General features: G+C 29.1%; 2 protein-coding genes across 2 annotated transcripts; both read left to right on the top strand.

The window, feature by feature from the left end:
• The first annotated feature begins 2043 nt into the window (after positions 1–2043).
• Positions 2044–4284, top strand: LOC113393747 (glutathione S-transferase theta-1-like). Its single transcript, XM_026630790.2, has 5 exons — positions 2044–2326; positions 2800–2887; positions 3150–3300; positions 3516–3699; positions 4127–4284. The coding sequence occupies exons 1-5, from the start codon at positions 2215–2217 to the stop codon at positions 4276–4278; spliced, it is 687 nt and encodes a 228-aa protein (XP_026486575.2). The 5' UTR covers positions 2044–2214; the 3' UTR covers positions 4279–4284.
• A 13065-nt stretch (positions 4285–17349) lies between these two features.
• Positions 17350–18819, top strand: LOC135193604 (uncharacterized). Its single transcript, XM_064216762.1, has 2 exons — positions 17350–18346; positions 18416–18819. The coding sequence occupies exons 1-2, from the start codon at positions 17546–17548 to the stop codon at positions 18710–18712; spliced, it is 1098 nt and encodes a 365-aa protein (XP_064072832.1). The 5' UTR covers positions 17350–17545; the 3' UTR covers positions 18713–18819.
• Positions 18820–19137: the final 318 nt, after the last annotated feature.

The following is a 19137-nucleotide window of genomic DNA, read 5'->3' as shown; positions in this document are numbered from 1 at the left end:
TGAAAATATTTTAGTTTTTACCTTACCGATCCAAGAGATTAACTTTTTCCATCAATTAAATTACGTCGTTAAAGATAATTAAAATATTTTACATTAAATTGTATAAAAATCTATTAATACAATTCACAAGTTTTTTTTATGTTCTTCTATCAAAATAATCAAAATGATTGTGGAAATACATCATATTGTTGTAAATATACTGTAATGCAATTTTACTTCCATTGGCATCACAATTACTAGTTTGGTACAAACTTTGGTATAAACAATTAACTCTCTTCGTATGTATCCAAAAAGTGCAATTGGTTTTTATTGTTGTGCGTATTTTGCTTGGAAATATTTTACTCAAAGTAATATAAGATTTTATATTTTAAAATTTTCCAAAATATTCTAATCGAACAGGATAATATTATATACGTAACTACGTTAGCTATATAAACTTTTAGTGTACAGTCATGCGCAAGTGTCTGTACGACTCTCTAATAATGTTGATGTTTCGTATCTGCCAGGCGTCCCGCGATGGCTTTTTCTGTAAAAAGACTATTATTCTATTATTTTCTTTGTGTGATTAAAATTTTAGTCGATAAAAATGTCGATTTAAAAATTCGAATTCGAAAGCATCACTAAGCAACCAAATGACTTCATAAATAGAGTGTTACCATTTTAAAAATGACGTTTTTAATTAAATAATTGTAAATGTTACGTTTGATAATATAAATATTTTTTCTCGGATATTCAAGAACATGATTTTTTTTTATTTTGCAACTTTTTTGTAAGTGAATTTTAACATCTCACGATGTTCTCAGAAACAACACTATATGTGTCGAATAAAATTTGACCTACGGTATATCTACAGAACGCAGTGAAGTAGTGATGAGTGATTTTAACCATGATCCTGTAGAGAAGGGGTTGTGGAATTTTAAGGCTGCTACTTTACTTTTAACAGTAGTTACTTTTGTAACAATAGGCAAATACTCTAATATCTTTAATTACCACATAACTTATTTCACAAGTTTCATCTCGAACCATACAAATGATCGACGATAGTAATATCGATAATCGATATCAATCACTATAGATGGTCATTTATATTTCGAATTCTGTCAAAATACAAAATGTTTGATACGTGTTCTACCATTTAATCCATAGCAGCGTTGCAGACTGTCGATAGTTGACCTCGAAAACTATTCAGAATATCGATAGTACTATCGATAGTATCGATAGCTCTCCGTGAGCAATACTATCGATAGTATCGGCACCTCTCTGTAAGCAATACTATTGGTAGTAGCTATACTATTGCTACTATCGATAGTATCGATAGTTTTAGACTATCGATAGTTTTAGACTATCGATAGCTAGCGATTTTTTTATAGTATTATTTATTTAATGTAAGTAATGTATTCTTAATGTATTCTAATCGCTACACTCAAGATTAATACAAAAATTTTCATTATAATGCCACCGTCCTCCTAAAAGTTTTTTTTTAATATTATGAGTATTTATAATGTTTATTCATAAATCAAACACAAAAAATATTGACAAAATTTTTCACATTTAAATTTTTCATTATTCCTTATTCCGCACAAAATGTCTTAATTCTAAAAACAAATATTGTGGTAAAGTTAATTTCATTTATTTAAATATACACTATAGTTGGCCTACTAAATTACTTATCTTGAGAAAGTAATACTATCGGAAATTACTGGCTATCGATATCACAAAACTATCGATACTATCGATAGTTTAGGTTAAAAGTAATGGTTTTTGCAAAACTATCGATAGTATCAATAGTATTGCTCATATGAAGCTATCGATAGTATCGATACTATCCATAGTATTGACACGTGACAATACTATCGATAGTGGACTATCGATATGCAACACTAATCCATAGATTATTTGTATTTTGTAAACTCTTTGGTAGTGCGTAGTAACTCAAATTTGAAAAGTAAAAAATATTAAAGATAATCATTTATTAATTTGGAACCTAGTCTAAATTTTGTTAAGGCAAGGTTAATAAACAAGCATTTCAAAACTTTTTTAAATTACATACTATAATTATGTCGGACAGATCTTCTGTAGAAAATTGATATACTTAAGTCTCAGTATATAATAATTATAATTGAACTTTGGACTTATTAGTTTCAGACTAGGAGTAATGTCGACTAGGTTGTAAACAAACAAAAATTTTACTTGGAAAGCAGAATAGAAATTAAAATGTCACTTAAACTATATTATAATTTAATGTCTCAACCATCAAGAGCCTTGTATATATTGCTTAAAACTGCAAAGTGCAATTTTGAACCAAAAGTACTTAATTTGACCAAAGGTAAATCTAAAATAATAATAATAATACATATATACTATATATGCTAGAGGGAGGCGATTAAGACAGCAAGTTCTGAACAAAAAAAGTCAGGCTTTCCAAGTTTTTCCAGTTACGAAGTTAACACTAAAAGCACGTAAAGCCAGGTCTTGGACCTTGTCTTGTTGTGCCACATTGTAGTCCCATCGGATTATGAGAATACACCTATACTTGTAAACACACTACAATATAAGAACTAAATAATAAATATCTACACAGTTGGCCATAGCAATAGTAATCATCATTTAAATTTATTTTATTTTCATTAGATAATCTAAAGAATTACTGTTTTAAATCGTCATGATAAATAATTAATTTATTGTTGTGAATGTTTGAATGTGAAATTATATATTATATTTATATATTATAATTATATATTATATTCCAGCATTTTTTATTTGTATAACTACAGTTATGTAAATCAATTAATTTTTTAGGAGAACATTTTTCAGAAGAATATACAGCAATTAATAGATTTCAGAAAGTACCTGTAATTGATCATGATGGGTTTATATTGAGTGAAAGGTATGATTACCATTTTCTATGTAAACTATGTGCTAATTTATATATTAACATAATGATATAATACATACTATGAAAACTTAATCATTCATTGAAAAACAAACAGTTATTGATAACTATATTTCAATCTAAAAATATTTGTTGATCTGAATTTAGTTATGAACGAATACTATAATAATCATTTTAATTTTGTATGTAATGTTAATGTTATTGATAGTAGTCACCTACATATTATTATGGCATTTATTTGATATTATATTTTCAGTGTGGCAATTATTAAATATTTAGCTCGAGAAAATTTGATACCAGAGAGTTTATACCCAAAAGAAAGTAAATTGCAAGCTCGCGTTGACGAGTTCTTGGAATGGCAACATATTGAATTGAGACTTCACTGTGCTATGTATTTTAGAACAAAGGTAATCTAAATATAAACTTTATAAAACGATCGAAGAATTAATTGTATATTATTATAAAATAATTTTTGGAATCATATATTTATGCTATCTTATATTAACTGGCTAACATTACTGTCATTTGTAAAGTGTACATGGCAGTGAAACAGATGAGAAAGAGGTAGGACTTCTGCTTAAATCTCTATGATACTCGTTTTAGTTATTCCTAACATTTTTAGTATATGAATCCAATTTTGTTTGGTACAAAATATGATGCAAAAACACTTGAGGGTTACACGCACAGGATGGAGTCAGCATTGGAGAAGTTTGAAACACATTGGCTGAATAATGGGACTGAATATATAGCTGGCGATTCTATCACAGTGGCAGATCTGCTGGCAGTCTGTGAAATAGAGCAACCAAGTAATTTGTTTCATGATTATTTCCAAATAATACACAGCAATACAATAACACTTAACACACAAGTCTTTAAAAACTGAAACAACTAACATCTTATTTAATTTGAGCTTTGGTAGTGATATTCTTATAAATAAAATTTTCAAACAAATACCTGTAGATACAATATTTATAATATCAACTAGCAAATAACAATTGAATATAACAATGAGCTTTAAATAAATAAGTTCTGTTTTAAGTCCAGTTTTCACTTAATTTGCTTGTTATTTTTTAAAACTTAGTGTAGATTTTTATTTGACAAAATTGCTATCCAAATATTTGATCTACAGTTACATATTTCTTTATTTTTCATATATATTTTTTTAATTTAATTCACCATATTAACTTTAACTTCGACAATATGAATTGTTTTAATCAATATTTATTGCTTTAGGAATGGCTGGCTACAATCCGGCAGATCATTTTGAGGGTATTTCTAAATGGTCTAAGAAGGTTCAAGAGTATTTCAACCCTCACTATGATGAAGCACATGTTATTTTGAATAAAATTGTTAACAAACAAGCCAAATCAGCGGCTAAGCTATAGAACATAAGAATATAAATACATAAATATATATACATAAGAATATAAATAATAAATAAATTTTAACATGTTTATAATTTTATAATAATAAGAGATTGATATATTATTGTTACAATACAAGTAATTTTATATGTAAATAATTTGCATTTAATTTTTTTAAAATCAAATGGCTCTCAATCAATAAAATTATTGTAAAAAAAAAAAAAAATAGTTAAGTAACCAATTTTAAAACTGTGTGGATATTGTTGATACTCACAATAATTCTATTTTCAGTACTTTCTCCTTCCAAGATAACTTGTTATCATTGATTTATTATAATAATTATTTTTAGTCAAATTGAGTCACAAGCATAAAAAAAAGTGAGAACATTTTGTTTGCATCTTTTTTATGAGCCTGAAATTAATCTTTAAGGGTTTTAAAGGATTTAATAAAAAATATATTTGCGTAATTTTAGTTTTAATTTTTCAATCCTTTTTATGAAAAAAAAAAAATATATATATTTTATACTAACTGTATTAAGGTTTACTACTAAATAAAAGTTTAATGCAATTGTTTTGCTCATTTATAGAATATAATAGCTATCCTTACAAAAAGATCATTCGTTTGTATTTCGAATAAATAATTTAAAAGTATAAATCCTTTTTAAAAACAAGCTTTCATTTAAATGCGCTAAAAAGAAAAAATAAACTTTTACACTAAAACTTACTGTTAGCTTATAACGTTATCACACATTTGACACAATTTATATGATACAAAAAATTGTCGCGAGATTAAGTATTCATTTTACTTAGTTTGAAAATTTTAATAGATAAAATTATTCACATCAAATTACTTGTTTATCTACACAAGTAAATCTTATAGTACCTATAGGAAATCTTATAGGAATAATCTTACTAAAATAAATGAACATGAAGAAGTATATAAAAGCCTACTTTTATTTCACAGTTACGTTATATAAATAGTATGATATCCATTAATTTAAATAGAGCAAGCAGGTACGTCATGTCGAAGTTCGGTTCAAGCTCCCGAAATTCGGTTAAATCAAATGTCAAACGAATTTCGGCCCATCCCTACTATTTATATAAATGAATATCAATCATTTGATTAACAATTCAGTGATGTATATATATATTGTCTATATGTATATATAATGTATATTGTAATAAATACTTTTTTCTCCGCAACTATTTTTACTATTATTACAATTACACAGCCTCAATATTTTAAGCGGAAAACAACATTAAAATATCCTCGTTGCGCCTGCAAAAGTCGCTATGTGTGTTTTCTTATTTTTAGATTGTTATGCCGTTTTAATCGTTATTTCAATATGCACGTACTGTAAAAACAATTGTGTGATAATTTCAATAATTTAAAATTTAGCTATGCGACGTTCATACATCGAAAGCTACATAAATTGAAATAACGATTAAAACGGCATACAAATTTAAAAATAAGAAAAAAACACACAGCGACTTTTGCAGTCGCAACGACGATATGATGTATGTTTATATGCATAAAATTAAAATATATCTATTTCCTACTGTTGGATAAACAATAAAGAATGAATATGGTTATAATATTTTATAGATACCGTTGTTAAATTTTCATAAAATAAATTGCCTGCAATATTACGGTTCAGACGCGTAAGTATCGTTTGTAGGTATTATAGCAATCAAGGCATTTACTTGAATAGCTATCGACGAGCGCACCCGTACCAACGCCCATTCAGTTGCACCAATTAAATTCGGATTATGTTTCATATTTGCTACTATTATGTAGGGAATAAAATATTGTTTACCTTAAAAAAATCGCATATTTCATATATTAATATTTAGTATAATAGATAGTTATAACCATTCAGAAAGGCTTAATACATACCTGATTACATTTTTAGGGTATATACCTCCTTGTGATTTAATCTGCCGGATATAACATATCCTCTGGCATACTGCTCTAAACAAAGATGTTACATATTCTCATTAATCTTTACTGAAAAAATGACGTTTTTTGTGTCGCCAATGTTGTTATCGGAACTTGGAAGTAAAAATAAAGGGGATATAAATAGTTAAGTGAGATATTGTTGTTGTATATTTAAAAACAAATTAGTCAATAATTGTCTGTAGTGCATAATATAGCAGAGGTATAAGAAATCGGATGGACCGCTAAACATGACTGACCGATTTGAAAATACACTTACGTTTATGATATAACAAAAAATTCAATCCTGTTGGTTTCCGAACTCCGTTGTACAACCAATAACTTCCATTGAATTGGTATTGTAGAAGTAGATCCAGAACAAAGGACAATGCTTTATTTTCTGAAATCTGACAAAGGTTTCTATCTTTCTTTTTGTAGTCATCTCTGAATACATAAGTAAAATCAATTAATGAATATTCGCCTTATATTAGTGAAATATTAAGTACAAAACAACCAATTGAGTGCCACATTGCGCAGTTAGATAAATACATCAAAACTTTTTAATATTACAATATTAAATTATAAATTTAAGACGTTCGGTTGTTTGTGGTTTGATTTTTATCGATGAAAATACACTCAAATAAATCATCTATAAAAAAAAATCACAATCTCTTCATACATTAGAGAACTACAATGCCACGACAGACGCAAAGATACATATACCCCTAGTTTTGAGGCTTAAAGTCACGCGAAGGGAGTCCCGGGCACAATCTAGTAATTAATAAAATTATTTGAGCATCGCCTTAGATATCGGTTGCCACTTTGATTTTAGATGACAAGTAGTATTTAAGGAGGATAGTCTTGCAGATTAAGTTTTTGTACAAATTCGAATGCAGGACGAAATCAAAATGAGCTATGCTGCTATCGTAAAATATGACAATTAAATTACTTAGGTACTCATTTTTAATAGGTACACCTTCACTTAATATCAAAGCTTCCTTAAATCATGATTCACATTTCTGAAATCGAATTCTATGCAATATAAGTTGGTCATTGGAATGAGAAGGAGAATCGGTATGCCCAATCAGCAAGTAGAATGCTTTCGTTATTGTGGAAAATATAATAAAAATGAAAATATAAAATATAAATTGTGGAAAACCACTTGATTCAAGCTCGAAACTGATAATTTTATCAGTTTCGAATCAAGTGGTTGAACTAGCTGACGCTCGCCACTTCGTTCGCGTTTTTAGGGATTGTCAAACTCGAGTTCAAACTTGCTTCATATCAAATTTCATCAAATTCAGATAGGCAGAGTAACTTTCGCATTTGTAATACATACATTACTTATGTTTTATAGCCTCCCTTCGATGACACTAACCCTCATAATTCATAAGTGGAAGAGTTTGAACGAGACAAGATTTTGAGTTTTAGGCTTATTTGTTTAGCGTATTCTAGTAATATTTAACTCATTTAAATTCATCATACGTTATAATTATAATAAATAAATAAATCATATATTTTACCACAAAATGATTGCCCCAGCAAATAAAAAGAATACAGAAAATGTTTTTGCGAAATATTTTCTACTATTAAAATTTTATAATTTAATCAAACTGTGCATAATTATATTCATTACATATTTGAGTTACGTTTATGAAATATTGCGATAAAATTTTAACATGCGAAATTTTATTTAGCGTTTTGCTATATAACTGAAAGAATTTTTAATAGACGCCCTACGGCAGATGGATAATAATTAAAAAATCAATTAATTCCACAACGATACACTCGACCCTCAACGAAAATTTGCACACTTATTGATTATTCCCATACGTAGAACTTAATTGAATATAGCGAGTAATAGTTATTAATTCAGTTAGGCAAATGGATCTCTTAATGCGCATATACATTAGAAAACATTGATTTAAAATCTTTCAATGCGCCCTTAATAAATTAGTGAGTTCAAATTTGGGCAAGCAACTCTGATATACTTCATTTGTTCGTGTGTTGTGTGTTTATGTTATACGTGCTGAGCGGTGAAGAAAAAAGTCATGAGGACTTGCAAGTGTCGCATGAAAATCTTTCGTATTAGCTGCGCGGTGGAACTAGCTCCAAATCTTCTCGTCATATGAAGAGTTGACTGGTCGTTTAATATGATATAATTGACATGCATGTTATTATTTTTTAAGCTTTTTTTTAAATTTGTAACATTTTATCAGAGCTCTGATAATTTTAAATCAGCAATAAATTTAAAGGCTTTTAATACCGACAGATTACGATGTTTTAAAATCACATATTAGTAATACATGGGTTGCCTTTTAAGTCGTATCTATTTGAGTTTAGAATTTGAAAACAAAAGAATGTTTTCAGCTTGGTCGAATAGTTTTATTATATAGTATATTCAAAGGCGACAAGTCGGTTGTAAAAATGGAAATATTATAATATTAATTTTCTACAACTTTCAAAGGTGATTATCGCAACTTCAGTGCTTTGAGGAGATCACTTCTGTGTTTGGTGATGCAGCACCATGTCTTTGCATGATTTGAGTGCATGCAAAAGTGTATTAAATATCGCGAAGAATTCTTTGAAAAACAATAAATGGTAATCTATTAGATTGTCTATACTTATTCCAAACGACACAACATAAAATGCAGCCCTCGTAATAACAATGGACTTAAACAATTTCCGTATTGAGACAGGTAGGGAGAATCTCTCATAAGGGTAACACCACGGTAACACCCCGTCACGGTCACGGTCACTACATATTCTCAAAGGGAACTGCGAGTGTAGGTCGCGCAGTAGTTTTAATCCACATAGAAGAACTTTAGGTTATCATGAACCGGTCAGACGATTACCAATTTTGTTTTTTTTTTAATGCCAGTAATTAAAAAAAGGTTCAATTTTAAAATTGACGTCTATTTAATAAAATATGTAAATTTATGCACGTATTATATTAACCAGTATAACATTATCTTTTACTAAACTCACTGAAAATAGGTAATTAAAACTACTGCTATCTAGGTATGCTGCTAGTGGCCAGAACGAGTAAATCATAATCCTACTAAAATTGTGGGTTCTAAACCCGGGCACATTTGTAACCAATAACCAATTCGCATTGGAGTCGCTTGTATGAATAAGCTCCAGAACCGTCTCCTCAAATGGAGAATTCCTTTATTATGTTATTATGATTTTCAATAATTGTTAGTAAAATTTCTAAAAAATTCTAGGTATTTACCCTATTATTATGGACAGCGGCCGGTTGGCACGTACATATACTATCAATTTTATTTATCTTTTCAGCTATTGTTAATTACGACGCTAATTGCTTGTACTTAATTAAATATTGTTCTGTATTCGGCTAAGTTTCATTTTAATAAACACTATTTAAGATGATTATTGACTAGCATATGGCACTATTGCCAGCTTTATCTATCTTGAAATTTTTTAAATAAACAACTGGAAACTTGGAAATTTATTACACAATAGAAAGATAAAATTCAAGATGGAAGAGTTTGAATCTTAGTATCGAGTTTCTATAGAATCGACTTCGCTGCTGTTGTTAAGTCTTAATAAAATAACTTATATCAATGTTTATTTAGTCGAAGGCGAAGTATTCATTCAACATAGAAGCATACAATTTATTGATTTGCAAAAACGTGGAACAGTTATGAAATTGGAACACCTCTGACATTTGAGCCGAGATAAAGCTTTTATATAATATCGATATTTCATGCAAGTAACCAAAACGTATGGAATTGCTTTTTTTATACAATAAGTCACGTGGGTAGCATTCGATCGAAGGATACAGACGGATATTATATTCCATAGAGGTAAAGATATACAAAACTTCGATTTAAATATCTCATGCGATTTGCATATATTAATGCGATCAATAGGTCTGTTATGATTACTAGCGACCCGCCCCGGCTTTGCACGGGTGCAATACTGATACTAATTATACCACAGAATGTTATTATATACAAAGTTCATAGCTTTTTGTCATTAGGCAATACAAACCGCTATGTCCCTGAGTTTTAAATATGTAATATCTTCGAAAATTTACATTTAAATTACATGCTCTAAACGGCCATATTGATCTAAGTATATTAAATACACAATGTATTTAGGGTACTTAATTGGCTAAGGATCAATGCTGTATTGCTTAAAATAATTCTTCGCAAAAGGTAAAGGATACAAAATGGTTATTGTGGGTTATCCCTAAGAGTTAGACATATACCAAAGCTTTTTTGTAGACCTTTTTATGGTGTACAATATTGTAGGACATTATATTGATCTATCTTGTAGGATTCAGCCAGCGTTTGCAATGTAAGCGCAAATTTTCAGTGTTAAAATTATCAGTGTTTCTCTACTATATTGTGCATGTATTATACATATAAACCTTCCTCTTGAATCAATCTATCTCTTTAAACCGCAACAAAATCCAATAGACAGACAGCGGTATGCGACTTTGTTTTGTAGGTGCTATGTAATGATACTACTTTATTATTTATATAGATCTTACTTTCGATAAAACCGACATTCAAAATACAATTTTTCACGAATCAATTATGTCATGTCAATTCGAGGTTAATGTTTTTTTTTTGTATTTATGTATGTATAATTTCTGTATATATATATTTATGTATGTGTATGTATTTATGTATATTAGGCTTTGTATTCGAATATATTGTATATTACATCTTATTTTTAAGTTATTTTGTTAGCTCAGTTAATTGCAAATGCACACTAAGCCCGTTTATTGCCCTGTCTGGATAGAGGTTTCTTGGAAGATATCACTTTAAATGATAAGGCCGCCTTTTCAACTTTATAATTTAACTTTTCATCTTTTATCGTCTTATATTGAGGTTGAGGCTTCTTTTATATGAATATATAAGTCTTTATCAATCATCTCATTGGAAATTACTCTAGGTTTCATCAAATAAACTGTTCCACTTGTACTTGAATCAACAACAAGAACAAAAATATAATCTGTACTAATATTATAAATGCGAAAGTAACTTCGTCTGTCTGTTTTCACGGCTAAGTCACTGAACTGAATTTAAGATTATCTCAAAGAGGGACATATCCTTTATACCAATAACATGTAATCGAACATACCACGAGGCCGATAACTGGTTCTCACTCACCCCTTTAACATGAAACTGATTTTTCCTGGAGATATCTTTATTGAATATTAATATATTATTTACATAATTTAATTATTAATAAATATACTTTAGTATTTTATATTTATAAGCTGCAATAGCTTCGTAATGCTGTCTTACGGTTACAGTGAGTGAGCCTTGAAATCACACCTTATTTATCATTGTACACGTCGAATTTTCGGTATAAGGAATAATTAATAGACTACTTAACAGGTTCGAATCCGTCGTTATGGGCAATTGACTAATTGAGGTAGACAGTAAAACCTTCTTAATAAAAAAAAAATTAAACGTGTGAGTTTCCAAATACACATACACACACATATTGTGACTGAGCATGTTATAAGGTAACATAATTCAGATGTTCTATATTATCATTGAGTTTTAAGTAGTTTGAGTATTAGTCTAGTGGATTGTACTATTTATAAATATAACTCTATTAAGTTTTTGTAATATTCACTTAATAGGGGCAGGGCTTTGTGCAAGCCCGCTGGGTACCACACACATAATAATATATACTACCGTTAAGCAGCAATATTTAGTACTTTTTTGTTCTGATACAGATGAAATAAAAACGGAGACAACACAGTCCGTTGAGCTGATCGAGGAATTAAAGCGAGGATTGCGACTTTCAACGAATCTCCCTTAGCGTCGGCGGAATTTGCGGCTATATTATGAAGATTTAAAATTAATATTACTTATTAAGATATTTATAAAACAGTATTGCAGTCATGTTATTATAAACAGAAACACAAATTTAAAATTAATTACATTCATCTAACTAAGACTAAAACGACTATAAAGTGTATAATTAAAAAAAAAAAAAAATATGACACCGACGCAAACGTCTGCGGACAAATAAACGTTTAATTTAAAAATGTCCAAACGAAAACGGTTTCATAATAATTATTTTATGAATAGAGTAGCGACTGAGCGAGTTACGTCAGCGCTTTACCGATTTTTGCCGGCGTCAAAGTAATCTGATGAATTTTTATCCAACAGGGATGTTGATTAGGGAACGTGTTAGTTTGAAATATATGTCACAGGTTTCAGAGCTATGATTTAAGGTAAATTACAAAAATAAATGTACTACAAACTCATCATATATTCAACCGGTAAGCAGCAATACTTATTGTTGCGTTTCGGTTTGAAGGTGAAGAAGGTTGAAGGTTTTTTGGTCTATGGTGAAAATTTCTAACGGTGCCAATGTCTAAGTGCACTTAACATCACTTTTTTCAGACGGTTGTTGGAATTATTTTAAAAAAAGCATATTCATTAATTTTTTACATATTCGGAGATTATCAAGAGACTTAGAAATAATATCATCAATGTGCGGATAGCAAATGCAAAAGAAATAATAATAAACTAAATTAAATTAATTAAAATTTTTTGGTGGTAGGGCTTTGAGCAAGCCCGTCTGGGTAGATACCGCCCACTCATCAGAAATTCTACCGTCAACCAAGAGTACTCAGTAGTTGTGTTCCGGTTTGAATGGTGATGAGCCAGTGTAACTACAGGCACAAGGGACATAACATCTTAGCTCCCAAGTTTGGTGGCGGATTGGCGATATAAGGAATGGTTAATATTTCTTACAGCGTCATTGTCTATGGGCGGTGGTGACCACTTACCATCAGGTGGCCCATATGCTCATACACCAACCTATTCCATAAAAAAAAATACATGCAGACATGATATAAATTATGAAAAAAAACAGACCATCTAAAGGATTGTCCGGTGACAATGTACACAAGGCACTATTACCGCTGTGAACCGCAAGCCTCAGTCTTTGAGTGAAAGTATCGCCAGCTCAAGGGTCACTAGAAGTGTCGAATAGTTTTTTATATTTTTTTTTAGTATCTGACGGCGACGGACCTAACGTTTCAAAATCCAGCCCTGCAAATGCATACTCGTTGGATAAAAGTGTGACTATTTGTGCAGCTTCAATGACAGAAATAGCTATACGGGACGTGCTCTCGTTATGATATGACTGCTAGCGTGTCTACGCAAGTTGCATCCCATACACGGTCACATCCCATCCACCATGGCACTACTGTTATGCCATCAGTTCCTTGCTATCATCTCTGTATAAATAGATCCTGCAATTTTAAAACTAAATTGCAGGAATCGATGCTGTGGCTAAAGCACGAAGGTATATGATGTCATTAAATACTCCATGGCGATATACATGGCCAGCGCTTTTGCGACAGATGAGTCCATGGTGTCCGAAATGACACACGGGATTTAATAGTGGACCCAGGTTACACCTAAATGGTCTTAATTTGAAGCGGGCGAAACTTCGAAGCGCAGCTTGCTACAAATATAATGATATCGAATATTATAAACTAAAAACCTTATCCGCTGCATGTTCACCTATATTAGTTTACTAGTTTTTTCTGTTGTGATAGATAACGATGTAAGAAGTTTCTTCGACAAAAAGAATGCGTTCGAAGCCCGCTTAGAAGATTCGGCGCAAGAATCTTCGCGAGAGTCATCGTTGGTTTTGCGTAGTCATGATAGTATACTTGCTTTTAATTTTTTAAATGAAGAACTTCCATGGGATTGTTTTTTTTTTCAAAGTTGGTTTAATAACAAAGCTTGTAAATCATCCACAATGCGAGTTAGGGTATATACTTATAAGTGATAAAATACTTGTATATTATACAACCTGGCGAAATAAAAACCAAGCCTTCTCCTCTAAACGAATGGAGGTTTAACCCCGTCGTGGTACATTTACTATTGAATAAAAAAAAAATACTAAAAAAAAACTAAAACTCTTAGAGGTTAAGGATAATTTTCCCGTTAACCGATATACTAATTATAACAAAAAATACATAATACTAGGATAATCATTACAAATCAATATAATTACGCGTAATATATATTTTATTTTATTATTTATGTACTGAAATATAAACCCAACATTAATTAAAATGGAACTGTAATACAATAGACTTATTTATAAATATTATGTATATGGGAGTGTAATATTGAACGCAACGCAATTAGTTTGATTCGTAGTCTAAAAATAAATGAAAATGGAATTCCACGTATGTTCTTGCCATTGGTCGGAATTGCCCAGTGCATTGGTGTTTATAATCAATCATAATATTATATTCTAGGAGTTAGTGACTTTTGATTAACGCTAAAATTTACTAACAAATTATCGCTCATTAATTTTCATAACACTTACAATAATTTGTACCCTTTGAATTTTAGTATGTTGGATAATTTATTTTAATAGATATTATATTGGGCTATTTAAATTCAGGCTAGTTTAAGGAACAGTTCATGGTCAAAAGAATATTTTTGTCAAATCACTTTTATTCTGGTATCTAATTAAAACCCAAAAATAAATAAAAACTGTTATTTAATTTAAAAAAAAAATCTGGCAAATCTATTCGAAATCTAACCGATAATTTCCTATATAAAATTATACTACTACGAGTCTCTATCACGAAATTAATATAATTATTATTTTAAATTAAAAGTTTACAGCTCTCGGAGTAAGTGATATTACATCGTAAAAAGAGCGCGAAAAGTCTAGCGTCAGATGCGCGCGCATCCGCCCCTAATTGGTCCGGAAAATGCACTGGGGATGGACCCGCCTTCAAGTCTGATTTCCCGGGCTTGACGTAATTGCTGCAGTCGGGAGTTACTCTTCTAACTGATCGCACGTTCGTTGAAGAAAACTTTGAGTCGTAAGTTGGAACTGCATTTGAGTATATATTAGTAAGAGACAGATATATATAAATAAAAGAGATAGAACATAACGCGTGTTGTTTTTTGTCAAAGTGCTTATCAGTTAAACTGTATCTGTCGGCAATTGATTTAGTTTTGAGTTTTCTAAAACTTCGTTTACGTGAACGGCGTAACATCGCTAGCGAACAAATTAATTATGGACAGGAAATCAAAATCATACAAAAGAATTATCAGAATTGAAAAGAAATTAAAAAGTTGGAGCAAATTATACGATAGTTTAATTGAAATCGTGACAGAAGCCAAGCAGGATATGGCCCCTCGATCTTCCTTACCTATATCTATTCCTTTTAATATGTGAGTTACCTTTATTATATTTTATTTCGTTTCTATTATCTTCACAATAAAAAATCTATTTATTTTTTAAATTAATTTCAATTTAGGAACTTTATTAAGAATTCTTATGTTTAAATAATATTATATTATATACCAAAAACACGATTTTTTTTTTGATTAAAAATTTATTATATTTTAGTAATATTAAGAATAAAGAGTTTGTTTTGGATTATTGTTTAAGCTACAAATTTATATTAATTTTGAAAGATGTCTATTTTGAAATGATAACGTTTTAATAAAAGATTTATTTTTAAATAAATCCAAGCCTGCCATGCCATGCCAAGAATTTCCGACTAGTCATAGGCCACATTCATAGTCGGCGACTATTCGGCAAAGAATAACTGCTAATAGGCTAGTCGGCTAGTTGGCCAAAGTTATAATCGTCACATCAAAATTCATGTTAAAATGTAAGCGTTGTTGATAAAAAATAAAATTAATTTGTGTCATTGTTGGGCGAGTAGACAACCACTTGACAGTGTATATTTATATCTATATTTATATCTATATTCATATCTATATTCATATCTATATTTATATCTATATTCATATCTATATTTATATCTATATTCATATCTATATTCATATCTATATTCATATCTATATTTATATCTATATTCATATCTATATTCATATCTATATTCATATCTATATTCATATCTATATTCATATCTATATTCATATCTATATTTATATTCATATCTATATTCATATCTATATTTATATCTATATTCATATCTATATTCATATCTATATTCATATCTATATTTATATCTATATTCATATCTATATTCATATCTATATTTATATCTATATTCATATCTATATTTATATCTATATTCATATCTATATTCATATCTATATTCATATCTATATTTATATCTATATTCATATCTATATTCATATCTATATTCATATCTATATTCATATCTATATTTATATCTATATTCATATCTATATTCATATCTATATTCATATCTATATTCATATCTATATTCATATCTATATTCATATCTATATTTATATTCATATCTATATTCATATCTATATTTATATCTATATTCATATCTATATTCATATCTATATTCATATCTATATTCATATCTATATTCATATCTATATTTATATCTATATTCATATCTATATTCATATCTATATTTATATCTATATTCATATCTATATTTATATCTATATTCATATCTATATTCATATCTATATTCATATCTATATTTATATCTATATTCATATCTATATTCATATCTATATTCATATCTATATTTATATCTATATTCATATCTATATTCATATCTATATTCATATCTATATTCATATCTATATTCATATCTATATTTATATCTATATTCATATCTATATTCATATCTATATTCATATCTATATTCATATCTATATTCATATCTATATTCATATCTATATTCATATCTATATTTATATTCATATCTATATTCATATCTATATTCATATCTATATTTATATTCATATCTATATTCATATCTATATTTATATCTATATTCATATCTATATTCATATCTATATTCATATCTATATTCATATCTATATTCATATCTATATTCATATCTATATTCATATCTATATTCATATCTATATTCATATCTATATTCATATCTATATTCATATCTATATTCATATCTATATTCATATCTATATTCATATATATATATTCATATCTATATTCATATCTATATTCATATCTATATTCATATCTATATTCATATCTATATTCATATCTATATTTATATTCATATCTATATTCATATCTATATTTATATTCATATCTATATTCATATCTATATTTATATTTATATCTATATTTATATCTATATTTATATATATATTTATATCTATATTTTCTTTGTTACAGATTTCAACCAAAAAAAGTTGTGGATAAAAATACTCAAACTGATATAACATTTTTGGAAAAATTAATCGTTGAACATATTAATCCTGACACTTTAACAAAAAACAATCAAAAGGAACTTTCTAAACAAGTCGAAGATAACAATGCAGAAATAAATCCTAATTTAGTACCATTAACACCAATTGTAGGTACACTGTACGAAGCAATGGCACCTGATGTTTGTGTTCCACCTGATTTAACTCAGAAGGATAATAAAATAATTATAGGAAAACATCCACCAAAATCTACTAACGTCAACAAGACATCCAATGTCATGATTTTATCAAATGAAAAGATTTCTCCATCCGAAAAAATGAGCAATAAAAGTAAAAATCCTGAGGTTACAAATCATGATAATCAGAAAACTATTGATCAGAACGATTTGGTATCAGACGATGAGATGACTAGAACTATTGTAGATAACAATGTTTTAAAAGATATATATCATACTAGTCAGAATTATAAGACTTTCGTTAATAAAATATTTTTGACAATAGGTAAGCTATTTAAAGCAGGAACTATTGGTAACAATACTGAGAAGTTAAGCAAAGTTTCAGATATTTTTGATAATATTGTCAACTTGTTTATAAGCGAAAATGATTCCAATGTTGAAAAACGCGACCAAGAAACAAACACTGACAGTCGTCCTGAACAGACAAATATTCAAGTAGCGTCAAAAACAAATGCAGAAATCGATATGCAATTACAAACAATGAAACAGGAAAGAAAAGACGATGAAGAGAATGAGGAGGTTGCAGCTGAACTCCCAGAAATTATCACAAGAGCGGAAAAAGAACCTACACCAGAAAAGCAAATTGAAATACCTCGAACCGAAGCAGTCGCTCAACCTAAAAAACCTCAGCCACCAACAGAAACCAGCAACAGTTACAATTACGACCAGTATCATAATTTATACATGGCACAAAACCAACCAACAGCAAATACCAACGGTTCAAATTTGGCACAAGTAAGAATAATTAAACCGCATTAGGATTAAAAGAAATACAACTAATATATTTAAATATATTTTTTGCAGAATACAAGACCGCCCTGTCCTCCTCCAGCTCCGGTGCAAAATATACCGCCAGGTCTGCCTTACTCTAATCAAAGTTATTACGCAAACCAAGAAGCTGTAAATAAAAGTCACCGCTACCCTTCCAAGAGGCCTTATAGCGGACATGGCAGCCCGTATCAAAGGTATCCTCAACAGGGTAATCAGGTACCAAATCAGCAGCCCCTTCACAACCAGCAGTCGTTTTACCCGCAGTACCTTCACCAACAAAATTTGCAAATGCAAGGCCAAATGTTTTCGCAAAATACTCCATATCATTAATCGGTAATAACGATGGCATAATCGAATTTTAAGTTCGTTCAATCGTTAATTTATTTTAATAGTTAAAAGTGACCTTGAAATATTTGTGTCTTTTGCGCTTTAAGACAATTAAAGTTTTATGGCGATATAGTATTTTATGGATTATTTACAACATCTATGAATAGATTTTCAGAGATTTGTCAATGGAAAAAATATCTTTATTTTTATTTTACATATATTCCGTCTTTATTATATATATATTCTGTCTACTTTGTTTTCACATGATAATTTGACAAAAAAACCAAATATCGCATTTTTAAAATAAATCGGACAAGGGAAAGCATGATGATAAGCAAAATCCGAACTTAAATAAATTTGAGTACAGTTTATTTTTCATAATTAGGTATCGAGGCAGTTAGGTCATGCGCAGGGTTCATACGTCATAT

The sequence above is a fragment of the Vanessa tameamea genome, chromosome 13, assembly GCF_037043105.1.
Source record: "Vanessa tameamea isolate UH-Manoa-2023 chromosome 13, ilVanTame1 primary haplotype, whole genome shotgun sequence".
NCBI lineage: Eukaryota > Metazoa > Arthropoda > Insecta > Lepidoptera > Nymphalidae > Vanessa > Vanessa tameamea.
This window is presented reverse-complemented; position numbering and strand designations above follow the sequence as displayed.